An 18,077-nucleotide genomic window follows, 5' to 3' on the forward strand; every position below is an offset into this window, starting at 1 on the left:
CCCTTCCATAGAGGTCATTCAGGAATTAAATGAGACGCTCGGTGTTGTATGTCCCAATTAGAGGTTTGTGTAATAGCCATCCATCGGAGGATATTGCTGCACACATTGTGATATTGGCACCCCTCTGGCCCGGGACATCCACTGAGGCTCTTTTCCCAATCACATTCCTTCCTCGCCACCGTGTTTTGGCCAAGTTGAAACCAGCCTCATCCACAAAGATGAATACTCTCTAAAATAAATCCACAAGACAACATAAGAGTTAGGCTACTACGGTAGTTTACATTATACCTTAAAACATGCCATTGTGTGCCTCTGCCTCTGCCCTGTTTGGTTTAGTTCAAAACCAGTTCTATATTTTATAGTCATCTTACCTGGACTTATTGGTTCCTGAGTTGCTTGACTCGTTCAGAGTTCCTCTCAAAGGGGACAGTGCGCAACTGCTTCATCCTGACTTGATGTTATTTCAGGACTCTAGAAATAGTTGTCATGCTTACATTGTCTGCCAACACTCTGTCCCGAATCTCTGTGAGTTTTTTGCCATTGTTTCTGGTGACCATATCAATGATTGCAGTTTCCTGCACAGCAGTGAAAATCCTACCTCTCCCGCCTGTAGGAGGTAACCGTTGGGTCCTAAGCAGAAATACAAAAACAATTACAAGTAGGTTAAGTAGGTTTGGAGGCTTTGCTCAATACACTTCTGTAATGTGCAGTTCAGTCAGATGCTCTTGCAGAATCTTACCTGTTGTTTTGCTGGAAATTTCTCAGAATAGATGCCACTGTTGAGTGTTGCAGATTTGGCTGCACTCTCAGACCAGCCTCTCTCATTGATAGATCATAATATATTACATGATCAATTATAGTAGCCCTAATCTCATCTGAGACTACAGCTCTTGATCTTCCTCTCGGTCTTCTTCCACCACTCATATGTACTCCTCTCCCTCTCCCAGCCACTCTTCTTCCTCTGTCAGCCACTTCTCTATCTCTGGCTGGGTCCATGTTTACATTACAGTACAGCATTATTCCTAAAATGTCCCCTTTTGTATAGATGGTAATGAAATTGAAAGACTAACACCTGGGTGGGTGTTCATCTACAATGGGAATCAGCTGTGGTTGGTCTAATTGTTTTGATAGAATTTCATTTTATAGATTTGGAAAATATTTCAATTCGCTATTACTGTAGAAATGTAGCAAATGTATGTCTTATTCAATTTTGTGTAATTTTAGGTTTTGATTTTAAGTTTAACAGTTTTGAAAAGTGTATGTAAACATGTGCAAATTGGCCTGTAGGTACATAGAGTTTTGGTGGTGGTTGTGTCTAGGTGAGAAAAGAGTTTATGAAAATTGAAAGATGTAGTCATTGAATGCATTCTGTGCCAAAGCAATGAAAAATGATCCATAGTTTAGCCCACATAGACTGCTGTTATGCTCACTGTGTGAAGAGTTTTGAAAAAGTGACCTAAGTATTGAGAAATGGGTCCGAGCGATTGTAAAAAACTCTAAGTTTGTGATGAAATGTGAATTGAAACTGTAAATAGTTACAAAAAAATAACAATACAAATTGATTGCTACTGTAAATAGTAAAAATAGTCATTGAATGAAGACATAATAAAATATTTAATGAGGAAAAATTATAGAGAAATATTTAACATGCGAAACTCATGTTAAACAACATCTGGTGTGTGTGTGTGTGTGTGTGTGTGTGTGTGTGTGTGTGTGTGTGTGTGTGTGTGTGTGTGTGTGTGTGTGTGTGTGTGTGTGTGTGTGTGTGTGCGTGTGTGTGTGTGTGTGTGTGTGTGTGTGTGTGTGCATGCGTATATGTGTGTGTGCGCGCCCGTGTGTTTGTTTGTGAGCTGAAGTCATCCTCTGAAAAGCTGGTCAGGTTCACACCATCAAATCATCTTCGTATATGCAGCAGAAAAGTCGACGGAAGAATCTCATGACTCTGCTTTTCTTTGGTTTAATGACCACAACATCTTCTGGAAATGAGAAGGAGAAGATCAATCACAAAAAAAATAGCTTAAATTAGTTACAAATTAGTTAGTTATAAAACTGTCATGTTAAAATAAAACAATAGCTAATACCTTATATTACAGAGGGAAATGAAAACCTGTCAAAGTGATCTGTGTTAATGTAACTCACCTGACTGGAGGTCAACTGGTTCATCCGTAACCTTAAGGTGGACTGGATTAGTGGCCAGGGGTGTTGTGATGTTGTCCACCTTAACTGGGGCATCAACCAGGGGTGTTGTGATGTTGTCTACCTTAACTGGGGCATCAACCAGGGGTGTTGTGATGTTGTCTATCTTAGCTGGGGCATCAACCAGGGGTGTTGTGATGTTTTCCACCTTAACTGGGGCATCAACCAGGGGTGTTGTGATGTTGTCTACCTTAACTGGGGAATCAACCAGGGGTGTTGTGATGGTTTCCACCTTAACTGGGGCATCAACCAGGGGTGTTGTGATGTTGTCTACCTTAACTGGGGAATAAACCAGGGGTGTTGTGATGTTGTCCCCCTTAACTAGGGCATCAACCAGGGGTGTTGTGATGTTGTCTACCTTAACTGGGGCATCAACCAGGGTTGTTGTTGTGTTGTCCAGCACTTTGTCATGGATAGTGGTCAAGGGCTTTTTGATGTCTGGAAGTGACAGGGGTTGAAGCAAATCCAACACCTTGACAGGGTTAGGGACAAATTTGTCGGCGATTGCCAGGTTCATGTCCACAGACTGAAAGAAAAATATGAAATATTTAATATAGATATTATTTAACATAACATTTGCAACATTGCAGATAAAAAAAAAAAACTATTTTACCAATATTGACCGCAATACATTTTTGGATCAGAGACGTTGTGTGGACTTTAATAAGATAAACACTTAAAACCATCGCTTACTCCATTGCTCCCTGAATCTTCAGCCTTGTCGACGTCTGCTGCTGAGAGGAACATCTTGGGGTACAATTTCTTTGCAAACAAGGTGGCCAACACTAAACATCTCTCCTCATCACATGTGAAGGCTTCAATCCCCAGGCACTGGGATGATGGGCACCTCTTCATGTACTCCCAGTCTAAGGTGTAAGCCCAGTACTGCTTACTGTCAGAGTCGGTACACTTCTCCAGCTCCTCATTAACGATGTTGCGGAATCTGTAAGTGATGCTTTGAAACAGCGTGCAGATATGATCGGCAATAGTGAGGAACTCTGACTCAAGGTCGTCTGATATAGGAGGGTGCCTCTCCAAGAATAGCAGGACCATTTGTTTCAGGATGATTTTCGTGCCAAAGCCCTGCATGGCATTAGTGGCGAAGCTTGGCGATGCGGTGCAGGATGTCAGGGGAAAGCCTGGGGGTGGAATGCAGGGTGCTGGGGAAAATCCTGGGGGTGGAATGCAGGGTGCTGGGGAAAAGCCTGGGGGTGGAATGCAGGGTGCCGGGACAAAGCCTGTTGGTGGCGGACAAAATTAAGATCAGTCTTACATAAAAACTAGAAGTGGCACTCTAGTGTCCTTTTCACCTCAGTTAACACCTGATGTACTTAACAAAAGTCACCTCTCAACAGGTCGTCTAGGTATGTCATGACATAACACAAGTGTGGGGGTGGGCCATTTCTCTTTTGTTCTATATTGCTTCTTTATTGTTCCTCAAGAAAGGGGGGCAGCCGATGACATCACGGATCACCATCAGACCAACACCTTGAATAGCCTGCTCCTTGAAGTTGGCAGTTGTCTCTAAGAAACTGTATTTTGCTAAAAACGTATTATTTTCCCCTTGAGAGCAATAGTCGCCAACCTTTTCTGAGTCAAAATCACTTTCTGAGTCAAGATCAATTTCTGAGTTAAAATGCAAGTCCAGATCTACCGCTCAGATTAAAAAAAAAAAAAGTTAACCTATGCAACATTAACTATTTCTAAACTGTTCTGTAGCAATGAGATTTGTTCAGTAGGCTATAGGCCCAATACATTATGACTGCATATTGGCTATGCTTGGATTGGCCTGCCAATGTTCAAATCAAATCAAATCAAATCAAATTTTATTTGTCACATACACATGGTTAGCAGATGTTAATGCGAGTGTAGCGAAATGCTTGGTGCTTCTAGTTCGACAATGCAGTTGTTGATCTGTTGATCTTTTCACACCGTGTGTTTAAATAATATATTTATATATTTTTTTATATATGATAACACTGGTAATAAGATAATGTGTTCTATTATTTGGGAGGCAAAGCTGAGTGAGCATAATAATTCACTATAATTTTTTTACAGGACTGATGGTCAGGTTGGGGGGAGGGAGAAGCAGTGAGGCTGCCTCTCAACTGACTCATCTGTACTCCAGCTGAGGGTGAAACTCAAGGCCCACTGCATTATTTCCACCTCATGCACCAATTCATTTGATTTGCTCTCTGCGCCTGCCGGGTATGCGTTCTACCTTCAGACACATGAAATGGTTCAAAATGGGAACACTATGCCTTCCCGGCGCTAGGGCTGCTGAATCAAGTGCACCTACCACCAACAGCGTAAAAGTAATACAAAAAATAGGAACGTAAGGCTTTATTGTTGGGGAAAAGCCTGGTGGTAGCGGACAAAGTGAAGATCAGTCTTACATAAAAAATGTAAGGCTTTATTGTTGGTTTTTTTACATACATGTTTGGTGATTGACTAGGAATGCCTTGGAGATCGACCAGTCGACTGCCATTGGCCAGTTGGTGACCACTGCTTTAGTGTGTGTACTTTACTGGATTTATACTTGGGATATCGCTTTTCAACAGGAAAAGTTCAACAATCTCTGGAGGACGTCTTTAACTTAATTACCAAACTGTCTAGTTATAAAACTTGAGCCAGTAAGTTACATTACAGTGAAAAATGATCACCTGTCAAAGTGATTGTGACAGTGTAACTCACCTGACTGAAGGACAAGTGTTTCATCCAAAACCTCAAGGTTGACTGGATTAGTGGTCAGGGGTGTTGTGATGTCTACCACTTTGACAGGGTTAGCGGTCTCTGGGATCGCCAGGTTCAAGTCCACAGACTGAAAGCAACAAGGACACAATATTTAACAGAACATTTGTTACATTTCATATCTCCTCTTTACCTCTTTATTTTTATCAGAGAAAATTGAATGAGTGGACTTTCATAAGGATAAACACTTGTGATCATTGCTTACCCCACTGCTCCCTACTTCATCCACATTAAAGTCTTCCACTGAGAGGAGCATCTCTAGCTGGAGATTGTTCAGCAATATTCTGCCGATTATGTTGGCCACCACTAAAAATCTCTCCTCATCAAATGAGAAGGCTTCAATCCCCTGGGGTGATGGGTACATCTTCATGTACTCGCAGTAGAAAGTGTCAGCCCAGATGCTCTTACTATAAGAGTCGATACACTTCTCCAGCTCCTTGTTGACGATGTTGTTGGATCTGGCAGTGATGCTCTGAATTAGAGTGCAGATATGATCTGCGATAGTGAGTGGTGGATGGCAAGATGCCGGGGGAAAGCCTGGTGGTGGGGGGCATGACGCCGGGATAAAGCCTGATCGTGGGGGACATGATGCCTGGGCAAAGCCTGGTGGTGGGGGGCAGGATGCAAGGGCAAAGCCTGGTGTTGGGGGGCATGATGCCTGGGAAAATCCTGGTGGTGGGGGGCAGGATAGAGGGGCAAAACCTGGTGTTGGGGGGAAGGATAGAAGGGCAAAGCCTGGTGGTGGGGGGCATGATAGAGGGGCAAAGAATAGTGGTGGGGGGCATGATAGAGAGGCAAAGCCTGGTGGTGGGGGGCATGATAGAGGGGCAAAGCCTGGTGGTGGGGGACATGATGCCGGGGAAAAGCCTGCTGGGAGTGGGCAATGATGCCGGGGCAAAGACTGGTGGTGGGATGCAGGATGCAGTGGCAAAGCCTGGGGGTAATATGCATGGTGCCGGGGCAAAGCCTGCAGGTGGAATACAGGGTGCTGAGTGTTTTACCACAACATTCCCTTGAAATTAGAAGGAGAAAATCCATCTCATACAAACACAACTTATTGCGAAACTGTCTATTTTCAAAACATTAGCTAATAAGTTATATTACAGTAAGACATGGACACCTATCAAAGTGATCCGTGTCAATTTAACTCACCTGCCTGGAGGTCAACTGGAGTCGTGGTCATGGTTGTTGTGATGTTGTCCACTTTGACGGGGTTAGTGATTAGGGGTGCTGTGACAGACTGAAAGCAACAAGGACATCATATTTTACGTAATATTTGCGACATTGCAAATCTTCTTTTTACCAACAACAACAACAACAAAAATGCTTTGTATGAGTGGACTTTCATAAAGATAAACACTTGTAATCATTGCTTACCTCACTGCTCCCTGAAGCTAGTGTCCCTTCATCCACGTCCTTCAGCTTTACCAGCTCCTCGACCACATGGTGAACCATGTGCCTCGTTAGCATGGTGGCCCTGGCAGATGTTGCAAACTTTAGTACCAGCTCTGTGCCAGTATAGTGGTGAAGATGAGTATGGATGTTTGTCACCATCTCAAGGATCTGGTACCAGCCAATGTGCCAGTTGGCCTTGCCCCCTTTCTTTGTGACTTTGACCCCACACAGTGACAGCTGGTGGATTATGTCATTTATGAGGGGCCAGTAATGAAGGTTGATGTCTTCCTCTAGGTGGCCTTCGAAGACTACATAAACTATCATACCAATGATGTTCCTCAGGAGCTCCGAGGAGATTACCAGCTGGTCAGGGCACTTTGGACGAACCTCGCTCGCCTTGGGCTCTGATAGCCAGCTGCGGATAGAGCTTAATGGAATGTAGTCAGCAGGAGCTTCAAACAGCCTCTGGACATTGGTGCTCACAGCTTCAATGATGGTGCTGATCAAGGTGGAACTTTGGGTGAAAAGAGCTCTCCTAAGGTCCTCAGGGCTGTTTAGGCACTGGATCTTACGGTTGAGTGAGTGGACCATCCTGACACCAGTGGAACGGGAGAGGTAGACTTGAGCGACACGAGGAGCCTTCAGAACTCTAGAGAGGTTCTCCACTACTGCCAGCACTATGGTGACACTCATGTCACTCAGGGCCATGGAGGACTGGTCACAGGGGCTCTCCATCTGGCACGACCAGAGGGCCTGGAGCAGCCTGGACACGATGTCCACCACCACCTTAGAGGGACAGCACAGCTCGGAGTACGGCTGGAAGGCCAGGCTCTGGGAAATGCTCTTTAGAGCTCTTACAACTTCATCGCAGACCTCAGGGTTTCTAAAATATACAAGCCAGATAGAGAGAAGAGGAAACACTTTTATGCACTTTGAAACGCATCCTCTGTAAGAAATGTGCTACATACAGTAAATGAAGTTCGATTGATATCGGCCCCTGCACTCGTCATTTCATTTAGCATCAGTGGATGGATAGAATAATACATAGACCAAATAACTGTAACATAAAGAGTGAATGTGACTCACAGGAAGGAGAGATCAGCAGTAAAGTCAAGTGAGTTAATGGCCTGACTAAGGTCGGTGGCCAACTCAGTAAAAGCCTCATGTTCAACGTCCCTCCTTCTGAGTTGAGTGTTCACCTCCCAGGTCTGTCACAGGAAACAGGGGGTGCCATTAATGCCCATAGCAGTGAGGGTAAAATATTGATATCAACATACCATGAGCCAATGCTAAATAAGGACATTGTTTATTAGAAAGGATAACTCACTAACTGTATATTATCTCCACTTAACTTATACTGTAGAGATCTTTCCAATCTCTTACCAGGTGACTTATGTCATTCCCTTCCTCTGCTTCCTTTCTGAACCTTAAAATCAAATACAGAGCAACTGAACATTCCTGCCTTTTTTATCCTTCCTCTACTTTCACATTGATTTCCCATTGAGCCTATGATGGTGATTCAGTGGCGTAGCCAGGCATTTGTTGGTGGGTGGGCCTGCAGACATTTGGGTGGGCCAGAAACTTCCTGCTATTGTACACATTTTGCCATGAGGCTGAGAGAAAATGAATTTTTAAAGCTAACTGAAGTTACAATATAGATATGTTGACTGATAAAGGCACTGAATTATGAGCTGAATTGTTTGCTAAATGAACAAATGAAATAGGCTGTGGCATGGTGCATATAGCCATAGAAGCATAGTGAAATATGCCTCAATGCAGTCATATTTGTGGCTTATTGGGAGTGTGGCTTTCAGTTAGTTATTTTTGGCAACCCATCCCGGGAGAGTGAATGTCATTCCAGAACATCTGTTCTGTTATATTTCATCACAATCACTGATTGCTATGAATTCTATCTGATGGTGTTTAGGTAAAAAGAAAATCATGTCCCATTCAGAACACAAGCAATTCAAAAGATATATACATATTTCTTTACTCAAGCCGAGTTGGTGGACCTGGCTCCCCAGTGGGCATGTCTATGACCTTGCAGTGAATGACAGTGGTAGTGTACATGGCATTGAGATCCTATAAAATTATAAGGGCTATGTCATAAACGCTCAAAGTTACAGAATGGGAGGAAAATGGCAGCCTTTGTGGTCAGGGAGAAAACCGGAGTGAATTGCAGTACAGCAGCCTGGCCTCAAATACTAGACGTAACATAGTAAATGTAAATCTGTGACACTCAAATGAGTATGATATGTTATGTTGTACATAAGAAATAAGGATATTTAAGCCAAAAACAAAATGAGGGAGGTTGATTGGGGAAGTCCCAAAGGTTGCGTGTTCGAATCACATCATTGACAATTTTATAATTTTTAGCTAATTAGCAACTTTGCAACTACTTAGAACTCTTTAGCTACTTTGCAACAACTTAGCATGTAAAACAACCCTTCCCCTAACCATAACCCCTAACCCCTAGCCTTGCTAACGTTAGTCACCTAGCTGACGTTAGCCACAAATAAGTGGAATTCGGAAACATATCATATGTATTGCAAATTCATAACATATTTTATAGACTGCTTTAAAAAAATATATATATATATTTTTGATGTAAATGGCATGTTACAGAAGGGTCCTGACATTTTTGGGGTAATTTTACTTGTTTTTGAAAAACTTACCCCAACCAGAGATTCACTTCCTCATCATCGTTTTGCAGTACTGGGGCTCTGAAAAAACATGAACAAATGCTCTCAATACAGCGATGCTGGTATGTTGTACACATGAAATTGTGTCATTCCAAATGTATCCGCAACATTTTATTCCATTTTGTGCGAATCAAGCTGTTTCCCCTATACAGCTGTTCCATTCTCTGTGTAGCCTGCTGCTAGAATGGACAGAGAGGTATCCCTCGAGTTGCAACAAAATGTAATATAACGTTGTGGATAAAGTTCAGAATGATACAATTCTACCCCACCTGCCCTGAATGACGGGTCGCCACTGTAGCTAACAAACATACTGTGCAGATAATGTTCAAATTCATTGTTTTACACAATATTTTATCATAGCACTGGCTGACCACTGGCTTACCAACTCCCTTACCAAAATGGCTGACCTTTTATACTGTCATATGAAGGTTCATGTCAATTCTAGTATTCTGATTCCTAATTATATGGTACATAGTACAAGTAGCTGTACTCACCGCTCCAGGGACTTGTTCTTAATAAGCCAGTTGCTCATGTCCTCCATGGTGGTGTGGTGAGGGACATGACTCTGGAGTCCTTGTCTCTGGAGCACCAAAAACTGCTTCATCAGCTTCTTCTGCAAGACAAATCATGTTGTCAAAAAGACAACCTAGGGTTTGCTTTAGCCGGTCTGAATTGACAGGTGGGCAGGGTTTGTACTAGGGATGTGCCAGTAGCATACCACCATGCATCCCACTGCTGGCTTGCATCTGAAGCTAAGCAGGGTTGGTCCTGGATGGGAGACCAGATGCTGCTGGAAGTGGTGTTTGAGGGCCAGTAGAAGGGACTTTTTCCTCTGGTCTAAAAAACAATATCCCAATTCCCCAGTGTAGTGATTGGGGACATTACCCTGTGTAGGGTGCCGGATTTCTGGTCACTAAAGATCCCATGGCACTTATTGTAAGAGTAGGGGTATGAACTACAGTGTCATGACTGACCCTCATACCATCATGGCCACCTAATCATCCCCAGCTTCCAATTGGCACATTCATCCCCTTCCTCTCCCCTGTAACTACTCCCCAGGTCATTGCTGTAAATGAGAATGTATTCTCAATCAACTTGCCTAGTAAAATACATGTGCATCTTTCCCTTTCAAGGTGATTTGATATGTAGTGTGTCTTGATGCAGGAATCAGTAAGTTTTAGTTATAAGCAATTTGATAAGAAAAACAAATCGATGCACTGACATTTGTTGAAAAAACACATACATTTTCCTTTCAAAATAAAATTGTGCTGTTGGTGATGGAGCTCACTGAGCTGGACCTCACTGAGCTGGATCTGTCTGAGCTGACTTCTATGTGTGTGTGTGTGTGTGTGTGTGTGTGTGTGTGTGTGTGTGTGTGTGTGTGTGTGTGTGTGTGTGTGTGTGTGTGTGTGTGTGTGTGTGTGTGTGTGTGTGTGTGTGTGTGTGTGTGTGTGTGTGTGTAAATTATGTACAGTGGGAATCATAAGTATTCATCCCCCTTGTGGATGTTTTCAAATATTCTTGTATTAGAAAGTGGGATTTTTTGTCAATGATCTACACAAAATACTCCATCATGTAAAAGTGAGAAGAAACATTTACAAATCAATAAAAATGAAATAACTAAAATATAGTCATTGCATAAGTATTCACCCCCTTGTTTAGGCAAGACTAAATTAGTTCAGGAGTAAAATGTGGCTTAACAAATCACATAAATTACATGGACGGTGTGAAAAAATAGGGCATGACCTTGGAACTAAAGTTCTATCTGACATTTTGGTCAAAAATGAGTTACTCACATAGAGATTCCCTTTAGGTGGTCCTTTTCATGTGAGATATGTCTGATTTTTCTTGAACTCCATTTACAATGAAAGAAACATGTATAATCTGAAAGTTCTGTCGGAGCAAAAATCTTTTAACTTGGTGCTATTAGGTTCTGTCTGCAATCCAATTACACAATACTGTGTTGTCAGTAAAAATTATTGTCTGTAAGGTGATATACAGCGCATTTGGAAAGTATTTAGACCCCTTGACTTTTTTCACTTGTTGTTACATTACAGCCTTATTCTAAAATTGATTAAATTACATATTTTCCTCATCAATCTACACACGATACCCCATAATGACAAAGCAAAAACAGGTTTTCAGACAAGTTTGCAAATGTATTAAAGGTAAAAAACAGTAATACCTTATTTACATAAGTATTCAGACTCAAAATTGAGCTCAGGTGCATCCTGTTTCCATTGATCATCCTTGAGATGAGTCCATCTGTTATAAATTCAAATTATTGTAAATGATTTAGAAAGGTCCCACAGTTGACAGTTCATGTCAGAGCAAAAACCAAGCCATGAGGTGGAAGGAATTATCCATAGAGCTCTGAGACAGGATTGCGTTGAGCATTGAAGGTCTCCAAGAAGACAGTGGCCTCCATCATTCTTAAATGGAAGAATTGTGGAACTACCAAGACTATTTCTAGAGCTGGCCACCCAACCAAACTGAGCAATCGGGGGAGAAGGGCCTTGGTCAGGGAGGTGACCAAGAACCCGATGGTCAATATGAAGGAACTCCAGAGTTCCTCTGTGGAGATGGGAAAACCTTCCAGAAGGACAACCATCTTTGCAGCACTCCACCAATCAGGCCTTTATGGTAGTGGCTAGATGGAAGCCACTCCTCAGTAAAAGGCACATGACAGCCCGCTTGGATTTTTCCAAAAGGCACCAAAAGGTTTCTCTGATCATGACAAACAAGATTCTCTGGTCTGATGACACCAAGAAAGAACTCTTCGGCCTGAATGTCAAGCGTCACATCTGGAGGAAACCTGTCACCATTCCTGATGCATGGTGGTGGCAGCATCACACTGTGGGGATGTTTTTCAGTGTCAGGGGCTGGGAGACTAGTCAGGTTTGAGGGAAAGATGAATGGAGCAAAGAACAGAGAGATCCTTGATGAAAACCTGCTCCAGAGCGCTCAGGACCTCAGATTGTGGCGAAGGTTCACCTTCCAACAGGACAACCACCCTAAGCACACAGCCAAGACAACACAGGAGTGGCTTTGGGACAAGTCTCTGAATGTTCTTGAGTGGCCCAGCCAGAGCCCGGACTTGAACCTGACCGAACATCTCTAGAGAGATCTGAAAAAAGCTGTGCAGCGACGCTCCCCATCCAACCTGTCAGAGCTTGAGAAGATCTGCAGAGAAGAATGGGTGAAACTCCCCAGATACAAGTGTGCCAAGCTTGTAGCGTAAAAGCCAATAAGTCTCAATGCTGTAATCTCTGCCAAAGGTGCTTCAACAAAGCACAGAGTAAAGCGTCTGAATACTTACGTAAATGTGATCTTTCTGTTTTATATTTTTATACATTTGCAAAAATGTCTAAAACCTGTTTTTAATTTGTCGTTATGGGGTATTGTGTGTAGATTGAAGAGGGGATTTGTTTTTACATCCATTTTTGAATAAGGCTGTAACGTAACAAAATGTGGAATAAGTCAATGGGTCTGAATACTTTCCAAATGCACTGTATTTATTAAGTCATGAAGAGGAAGACATCAATAAACAATTCTGAGATCTGGGACTTGAATAATACCCATTATCTCAAAACCTTACATTTTGTATTTACTTTTTCAGAAGAATGGCCATAACGTAGCCACCCCCCACCTCTAAAACAACAGATTTACAAATGGCTTAGGATTTTGATACTCAGCACTTTATAGGTACCTTTAAGGTGAGGACCTTGCTGGGTTATGAAAGAAGAATGAACTACAAAACTGTTCTGAGATCTGCGAAGTGAACACTTTGATGCTCAATATCTCAGATCTATGCTTTGTACATATAGAAACGTATAGTCCCAAGGTCTGAAGGGGATGACATGATTTTTTAATGACTACCCTTTCTTCTGTCCCCTGTACATACAACATCTGTAAGGTCCCTCAGTCAAGTATAGAATTTCAAGCACAGATTCAACTACAAAGACAAGGGAGGTTTTCAAAAGCCTCGTAAAGAAGGGCAGTGCTTGGTAGATGGGTAACAATAACAATTAGACATTGAATATCTCTTTAAGCACGGTCAAGTTAATAATTATGTCGTCCTATTTGACCTAAATGCAGCCCATGTTTGGTGCAAATCCAACACTTCACATCACGAAGTAACTGCCTCCTTATTTTCAAGCATCGTGGTGGCTGCATCATTATATGGGTAGGCTTGACATCGACAAAGACTGGGGAGTTTATCAGGATAAAAAGAAATGGGACGGATTTCAGCACAGGAAAAATCCTAGAGGAAAACCTGCTTTGCACCAGACACTGGGAGATGAATTCACCTTTCAGCAGGACAATAACCTAAAACACAAGGCCAAATCTACACTGGAGTTGCTTACCAAGAAGACAGTAAATGTTCCAGAGTGGCAAAGTTACAGTTTTGACTTAAATCTGTTTGAAAATCAATGGCAAGACTTGAAAATGGCTGTCTAGCCATGATCCCTATCACCTCCTAGACAGACCTTAAAGAATTAAAACAGAAATAATAATGTGCAAATATTGCACAGTCCAGGCTTGCAAAGCTCTTCAAATCAAACATTTTATTTGTCACATTCTCCGAATACAACAGGTGTAGTAGACCTTACAGTGAAATGCTTACTTACAAGCCCTTAACCAACAATGCAGTTTTATGAAAAAAAAGTGTTAAAAAAGTATTTACTAAAATTAACTGAAGTAAAAAATAAATAGATAACAACTAAAAATATCGAATAACTAAGGAGCAACAATAACATAACAGTATCAGGCTATATACAGGGGGTACCAGTACAGAGTCTATGTGCTGAAAATCTATGAATGGAGCAAATATCAAAGATATTACTCCTGTCATTGAAAAGTGAAAGACTAAAGTTACATACATGGGATGCTTTAGTGAATTTCAGAATGTCTGGAATAGAAAAGGCAGAAATAAAACAATTCAATAAACAGAGTCAATGTGTGTTAGTTGAGGTAATTGAGGTAATATGTACGTGTAGGTAGAGGTAAAGTGACTATGCATGGATAATAAACGAGTAGCAGCAGTGAGAGTAGCGGCAGTGTAAAAATGGGTGGGTGGGTGGGGACAATGCAAATAGTCCGGGTAGCATCTTGATTTTGCTATTCAGGAGTCTTATGGTTTGTGGGTAGTAGCTGTTAAGTAGCCTACAGTGCCAGTCACAAGTTTGGACACACCTACTCATTCCAGTTTTTCCTTTATTATTTACTACTTTCTGTAGAATAATATTGAAGACATCAAAACTGAAATAACTCATATGGAATCAGTGGTGAAAAGTACTTAAGTTAAAATACTTTAAGTAGTTTTTGGGGGAATCTGTACATTACTATTTATGTTTTTGACTACTTTTACTTCACTACATTCCTAAAGGCCTGGTCTGGCCTGGTTTAGATCTTATCTGTCGGAAAGATATCAGTTTGTCTCTGTGAATGGTTTGACCCATGTCAGAGACGCAAACTCGGTCTCAACCTTTAAGTCTTTACTGAAGACTCATCTCTTCAGTGGGTCATATGATTGAGTGTAGTCTGGCCCAGGAGTGGGAAGGTGAACGGAAAGGCTCTGGAGCAACGAACCGCCCTTGCTGTCTCTGCCTGGCCGGTTCCCCTCTTTCCACTGGGATTCTCTGCCTCTAACCCTATTACAGGGGCTGAGTCACTGGCTTACTGGGGCTCTCTCATGCCGTCCCTGGAAGGGGTCCGTCACCTGAGTGTGTTGATTCACCGATGTGGTCATCCTGTCTGGGTTGGCGCCCCTCCTTGGGTTGTGCCATGGCGGAGATCTTTGTGGGCTATACTCAGCCTTGTCTCAGGATGGTAAGTTGGTGGTTGAAGATATCCCTCTAGTGGTGTGGGAGCTGTGCTTTGGCAAAGTGGGTGGGGTTATATCCTTCCTGTTTGGCCCTGTCCGGGGGTGTCTTCGGATGGGGCCACAGTGTCTCCTGACCCCTCCTGTCTCAGCCTCCAGTATTTATGCTGCAGTAGTTTATGTGTCGGGGGGCTAGGGGCAGTTTGTTATATCTGGAGTACTTCTCCTGTCCTATTCAGTGTCCTGTGTGAATCTAAGTGTGCGTTCTCTAATTCTCTCCTTCTCTCTTTCTTTCTCTCTCTCTGAGGACCTGAGCCCTAGGACCATGCCCCAGGACTACCTGACATGATGACTCCTTGCTGTCCCCAGTCCACCTGGCCGTGCTGCTGCTCCAGTTTCAACTGTTCTGCCTTATTATTATTCGACCATACTGGTCATTTATGAACATTTGAACATCTTGGCCATGTTCTGTTATAATCTCCACCCGGCACAGCCAGAAGAGGACTGGCCACCCCACATATGCTCTCTCTAATTCTCTCTTTCTTTCTCTCTCTCGGAGGACCTGAGCCCTAGGACCATGCCCCAGGACTACCTGACATGATGACTCCTTGCTGTCCCCAGTCCACCTGACCGTGCTGCTGCTCCAGTTTCAACTGTTCTGCCTTATTATTATTCGACCATGCTGGTCATTTATGAACATTTGAACATCTTGGCCATGTTCTGTTATAATCTCCATCCGGCACAGCCAGAAGAGGACTGGCCACCCCACATAGCCTTGTTCCTCTCTAGGTTTCTTCCTAGGTTTTGGCCTTTCTAGGGAGTTTTTCCTAGCCACCGTGCTTCTACACCTGCATTGCTTGCTGTTTGGGGTTTTAGGCTGGGTTTCTGTACAGCACTTTGAGATATCAGCTGATGTACGAAGGGCTATATAAATACATTTGATTGGATTTGATTTGATTTAAAGAAAATTATGTATGTTTTACTCCATCCTTTTTCCCTGACACCCAAAAGTTCTAGTTACAAATGGAATGCTTACCAGTGCAGGAGAAATGTCCAATTCACACACTTATCAAGATAATGTCCCTGTTCATTCCTACTGCCTCTGATCTGGTGGACTCACTGAACATAAATGCTTCCTTTCTAAATGATGTCTGAGTGTTGGAGTGTGCCCATGGCTGTGAAAAAAAGTTGTAAAAAAGGAGTCTGGTTTGCCAAATATAAGGAATTCGATGTATAACATTTACTTTTACTTTGTACTTTTACTCAAGTATGACAATTGAATACTTTTTCCACCACTGTACTTAAGTACATTTCAAATTTGATACTTTTAGACTTCTACTCAAGTAGTATTTTACTGGGTTACTTTCACTTTTACTTGAGTCATTTTATATTAAGGTATCTTTATCTGTACTCAAGCATGACAATTGAATACTTTTTCCTCCTCTGTATGGAATCATGTAGTAACCAAAAAGGTGTTAAACAAATCAAAACATATTTTATATTGAGATTTTAAAGCCACCCTTTTTGCCTTGATGACAGCTTGGCATACTCTTGGCATTCTCTCATCCAGCTTCCTGAGGTAGTCACCTGGAATGCATTTCAATTAACAGGTGTGCCATGTTAAAAGTGCATTTGTGGAATTTCTTTCCTTTTTAATGTGTTTGAGCCAATCAGGTGACATTGTCTGTAATTTATTTAGAATTCAGGGCACACTTAACCCGCATGGCTACCACAGCATTTTACAGCGATACCATTTGGTTTGCGCTTAGTGGGACTATCATTTGACAATGACCCAAAACACACCTCCAAGCTGTGTAAGGGCATTTTGACCAAGGAGAGTGATGGAGTGCTGCATCAGATGACCTGGCCTTCACAATTACCCGACCTCAACCCAATTGAGATGGTTTGGGATGAGTTGGACCGCAGAGTGAAGGAAAAGCCAACAAGTGCTCAGCATATGTGGGAACTCTTTCAAGACTGTTGGAAAATCGGATTGAGAAAATGCCAAGAGTGTGCACAGCTGTCATCAAGGCAAAGGGTCCCTACTTTGAAGAATCTCAAATAAAAAATATGTTTTGATTTGTTTAATAATTGTTTGGTTACTAGATGATCCCATATGTGTAATTTCATTGTTTTGATGTCTTCACTGTTATTATACAATGTAGAAAATAGTACAAATAAAGAAAAACCCTGGAATGAGTAGGTGTGTCCAAACTTTTGACTGGTACTGTATATACAGGCTATATATACAGTATATACTGTAAATATCTGAAACAGGATGCAATTTGAATGGAATGGATGGAGAGAGACTGCTTGTTCGTGCTCTGATTTAAAGCAACGATATTAGAGTGATAGGCCGTTTTAAAACTCTGCAGCTGCAATTAAAAAATATATGTTTCCAATTAAAAAATATAGTGATCCCAGAAAGCCAGATGGAGATGTGTAAATTAGACTTGCATTCAGTCCTTATGTTACCCTAACCTTCTGGCCCACAGCCCTGTGTGCTATCAAAATTCCCATGTTGCCATGTTCCCATGTTACAATTTATAAACCTAAATCTAGAGCTCTTGTCTGTCCAAGAAGTTAGGGTAAACGGTAGTCATGTTATCTGTTATCCACTTTGTTTTTGTTAATATTTTGGGTATATGGGAGGGTCACTATATTTTAAACTAGGGTTTTAGGTCAAATATATTTTGCTGAAGGGAGGGCCATCCATTTTAATTTCAGAATGGTTCGATTTTCTCCATGTAAGTCTTATCATAAATAACGTTCACTCACTACAACATTCACATTTACTCCACTGTAACATACACTTTCGATATGGTGTAAGTGTTTTCTGAAATGAAGATGATTTAATTTTACCTGCTCATTGTAGTAGTTCCTGTCCCAGCACCGCTCTACAGTCTGACGGTATTCAGCACTCGGACGGAACATCTTGAGAACAGAAAAACATACCACGACTTTCTACAAGGACATAATTGAACTATTAAAACTCAAATAAGATATGTCATAGGATTTACCTGTGCAGATGTAGAAAGGGAACGCGGGATTTTATTGCTAAAATCCATGAATTATTTGAGGAAATGATAGATGGACTTTTGACAATAACTCAAAATAAAGATGAGTAATCGTAGCTAATTCGCAAATGTGTTCGTGCTTGGGTTGGCAAACTAATGTTTTTAGCTAACATTCTGACATTCTGGAGAAAT

The 18,077-nt window shown here is 41.9% G+C and overlaps 1 protein-coding gene across 1 annotated transcript; it reads right to left on the minus strand.

The window, feature by feature from the left end:
- Positions 1-2,856: 2,856 nt before the first annotated feature.
- On the minus strand, positions 2,857-17,802 carry LOC109870043 (uncharacterized). The gene is made up of 7 exons (XM_031804576.1): positions 17,731-17,802; positions 9,539-9,657; positions 6,325-7,225; positions 6,104-6,187; positions 5,153-5,935; positions 4,891-5,017; positions 2,857-3,434 (listed from the first exon to the last, which is right to left on the minus strand). The coding sequence occupies exons 1-7, from the start codon at positions 17,800-17,802 to the stop codon at positions 2,857-2,859; spliced, it is 2,664 nt and encodes an 887-aa protein (XP_031660436.1).
- Between the last annotated feature and the right edge of the window lie 275 nt (positions 17,803-18,077).

The sequence above is a fragment of the Oncorhynchus kisutch genome, linkage group LG25, assembly GCF_002021735.2.
Source record: "Oncorhynchus kisutch isolate 150728-3 linkage group LG25, Okis_V2, whole genome shotgun sequence".
NCBI classification, from domain to species: domain Eukaryota; kingdom Metazoa; phylum Chordata; class Actinopteri; order Salmoniformes; family Salmonidae; genus Oncorhynchus; species Oncorhynchus kisutch.

Bases quoted from the DNA above. Each gene is read 5' to 3' on its own strand.
- LOC109870043 (XM_031804576.1), bottom strand. From the start codon at position 17,802: ATGTTCCGTCCGAGTGCTGAATACCGTCAGACTGTAGAGCGGTGCTGG. The intron at 6,188-6,324 runs GTAAGCAATGAT...TGTTGCTTTCAG, and splicing joins TAGCTTCAGGGAGCAGTGAG to TCTGTCACAGCACCCCTAAT. The intron at 5,936-6,103 runs GCAGGTGAGTTA...TAAAACACTCAG, and splicing joins CGACTCCAGTTGACCTCCAG to CACCCTGTATTCCACCTGCA.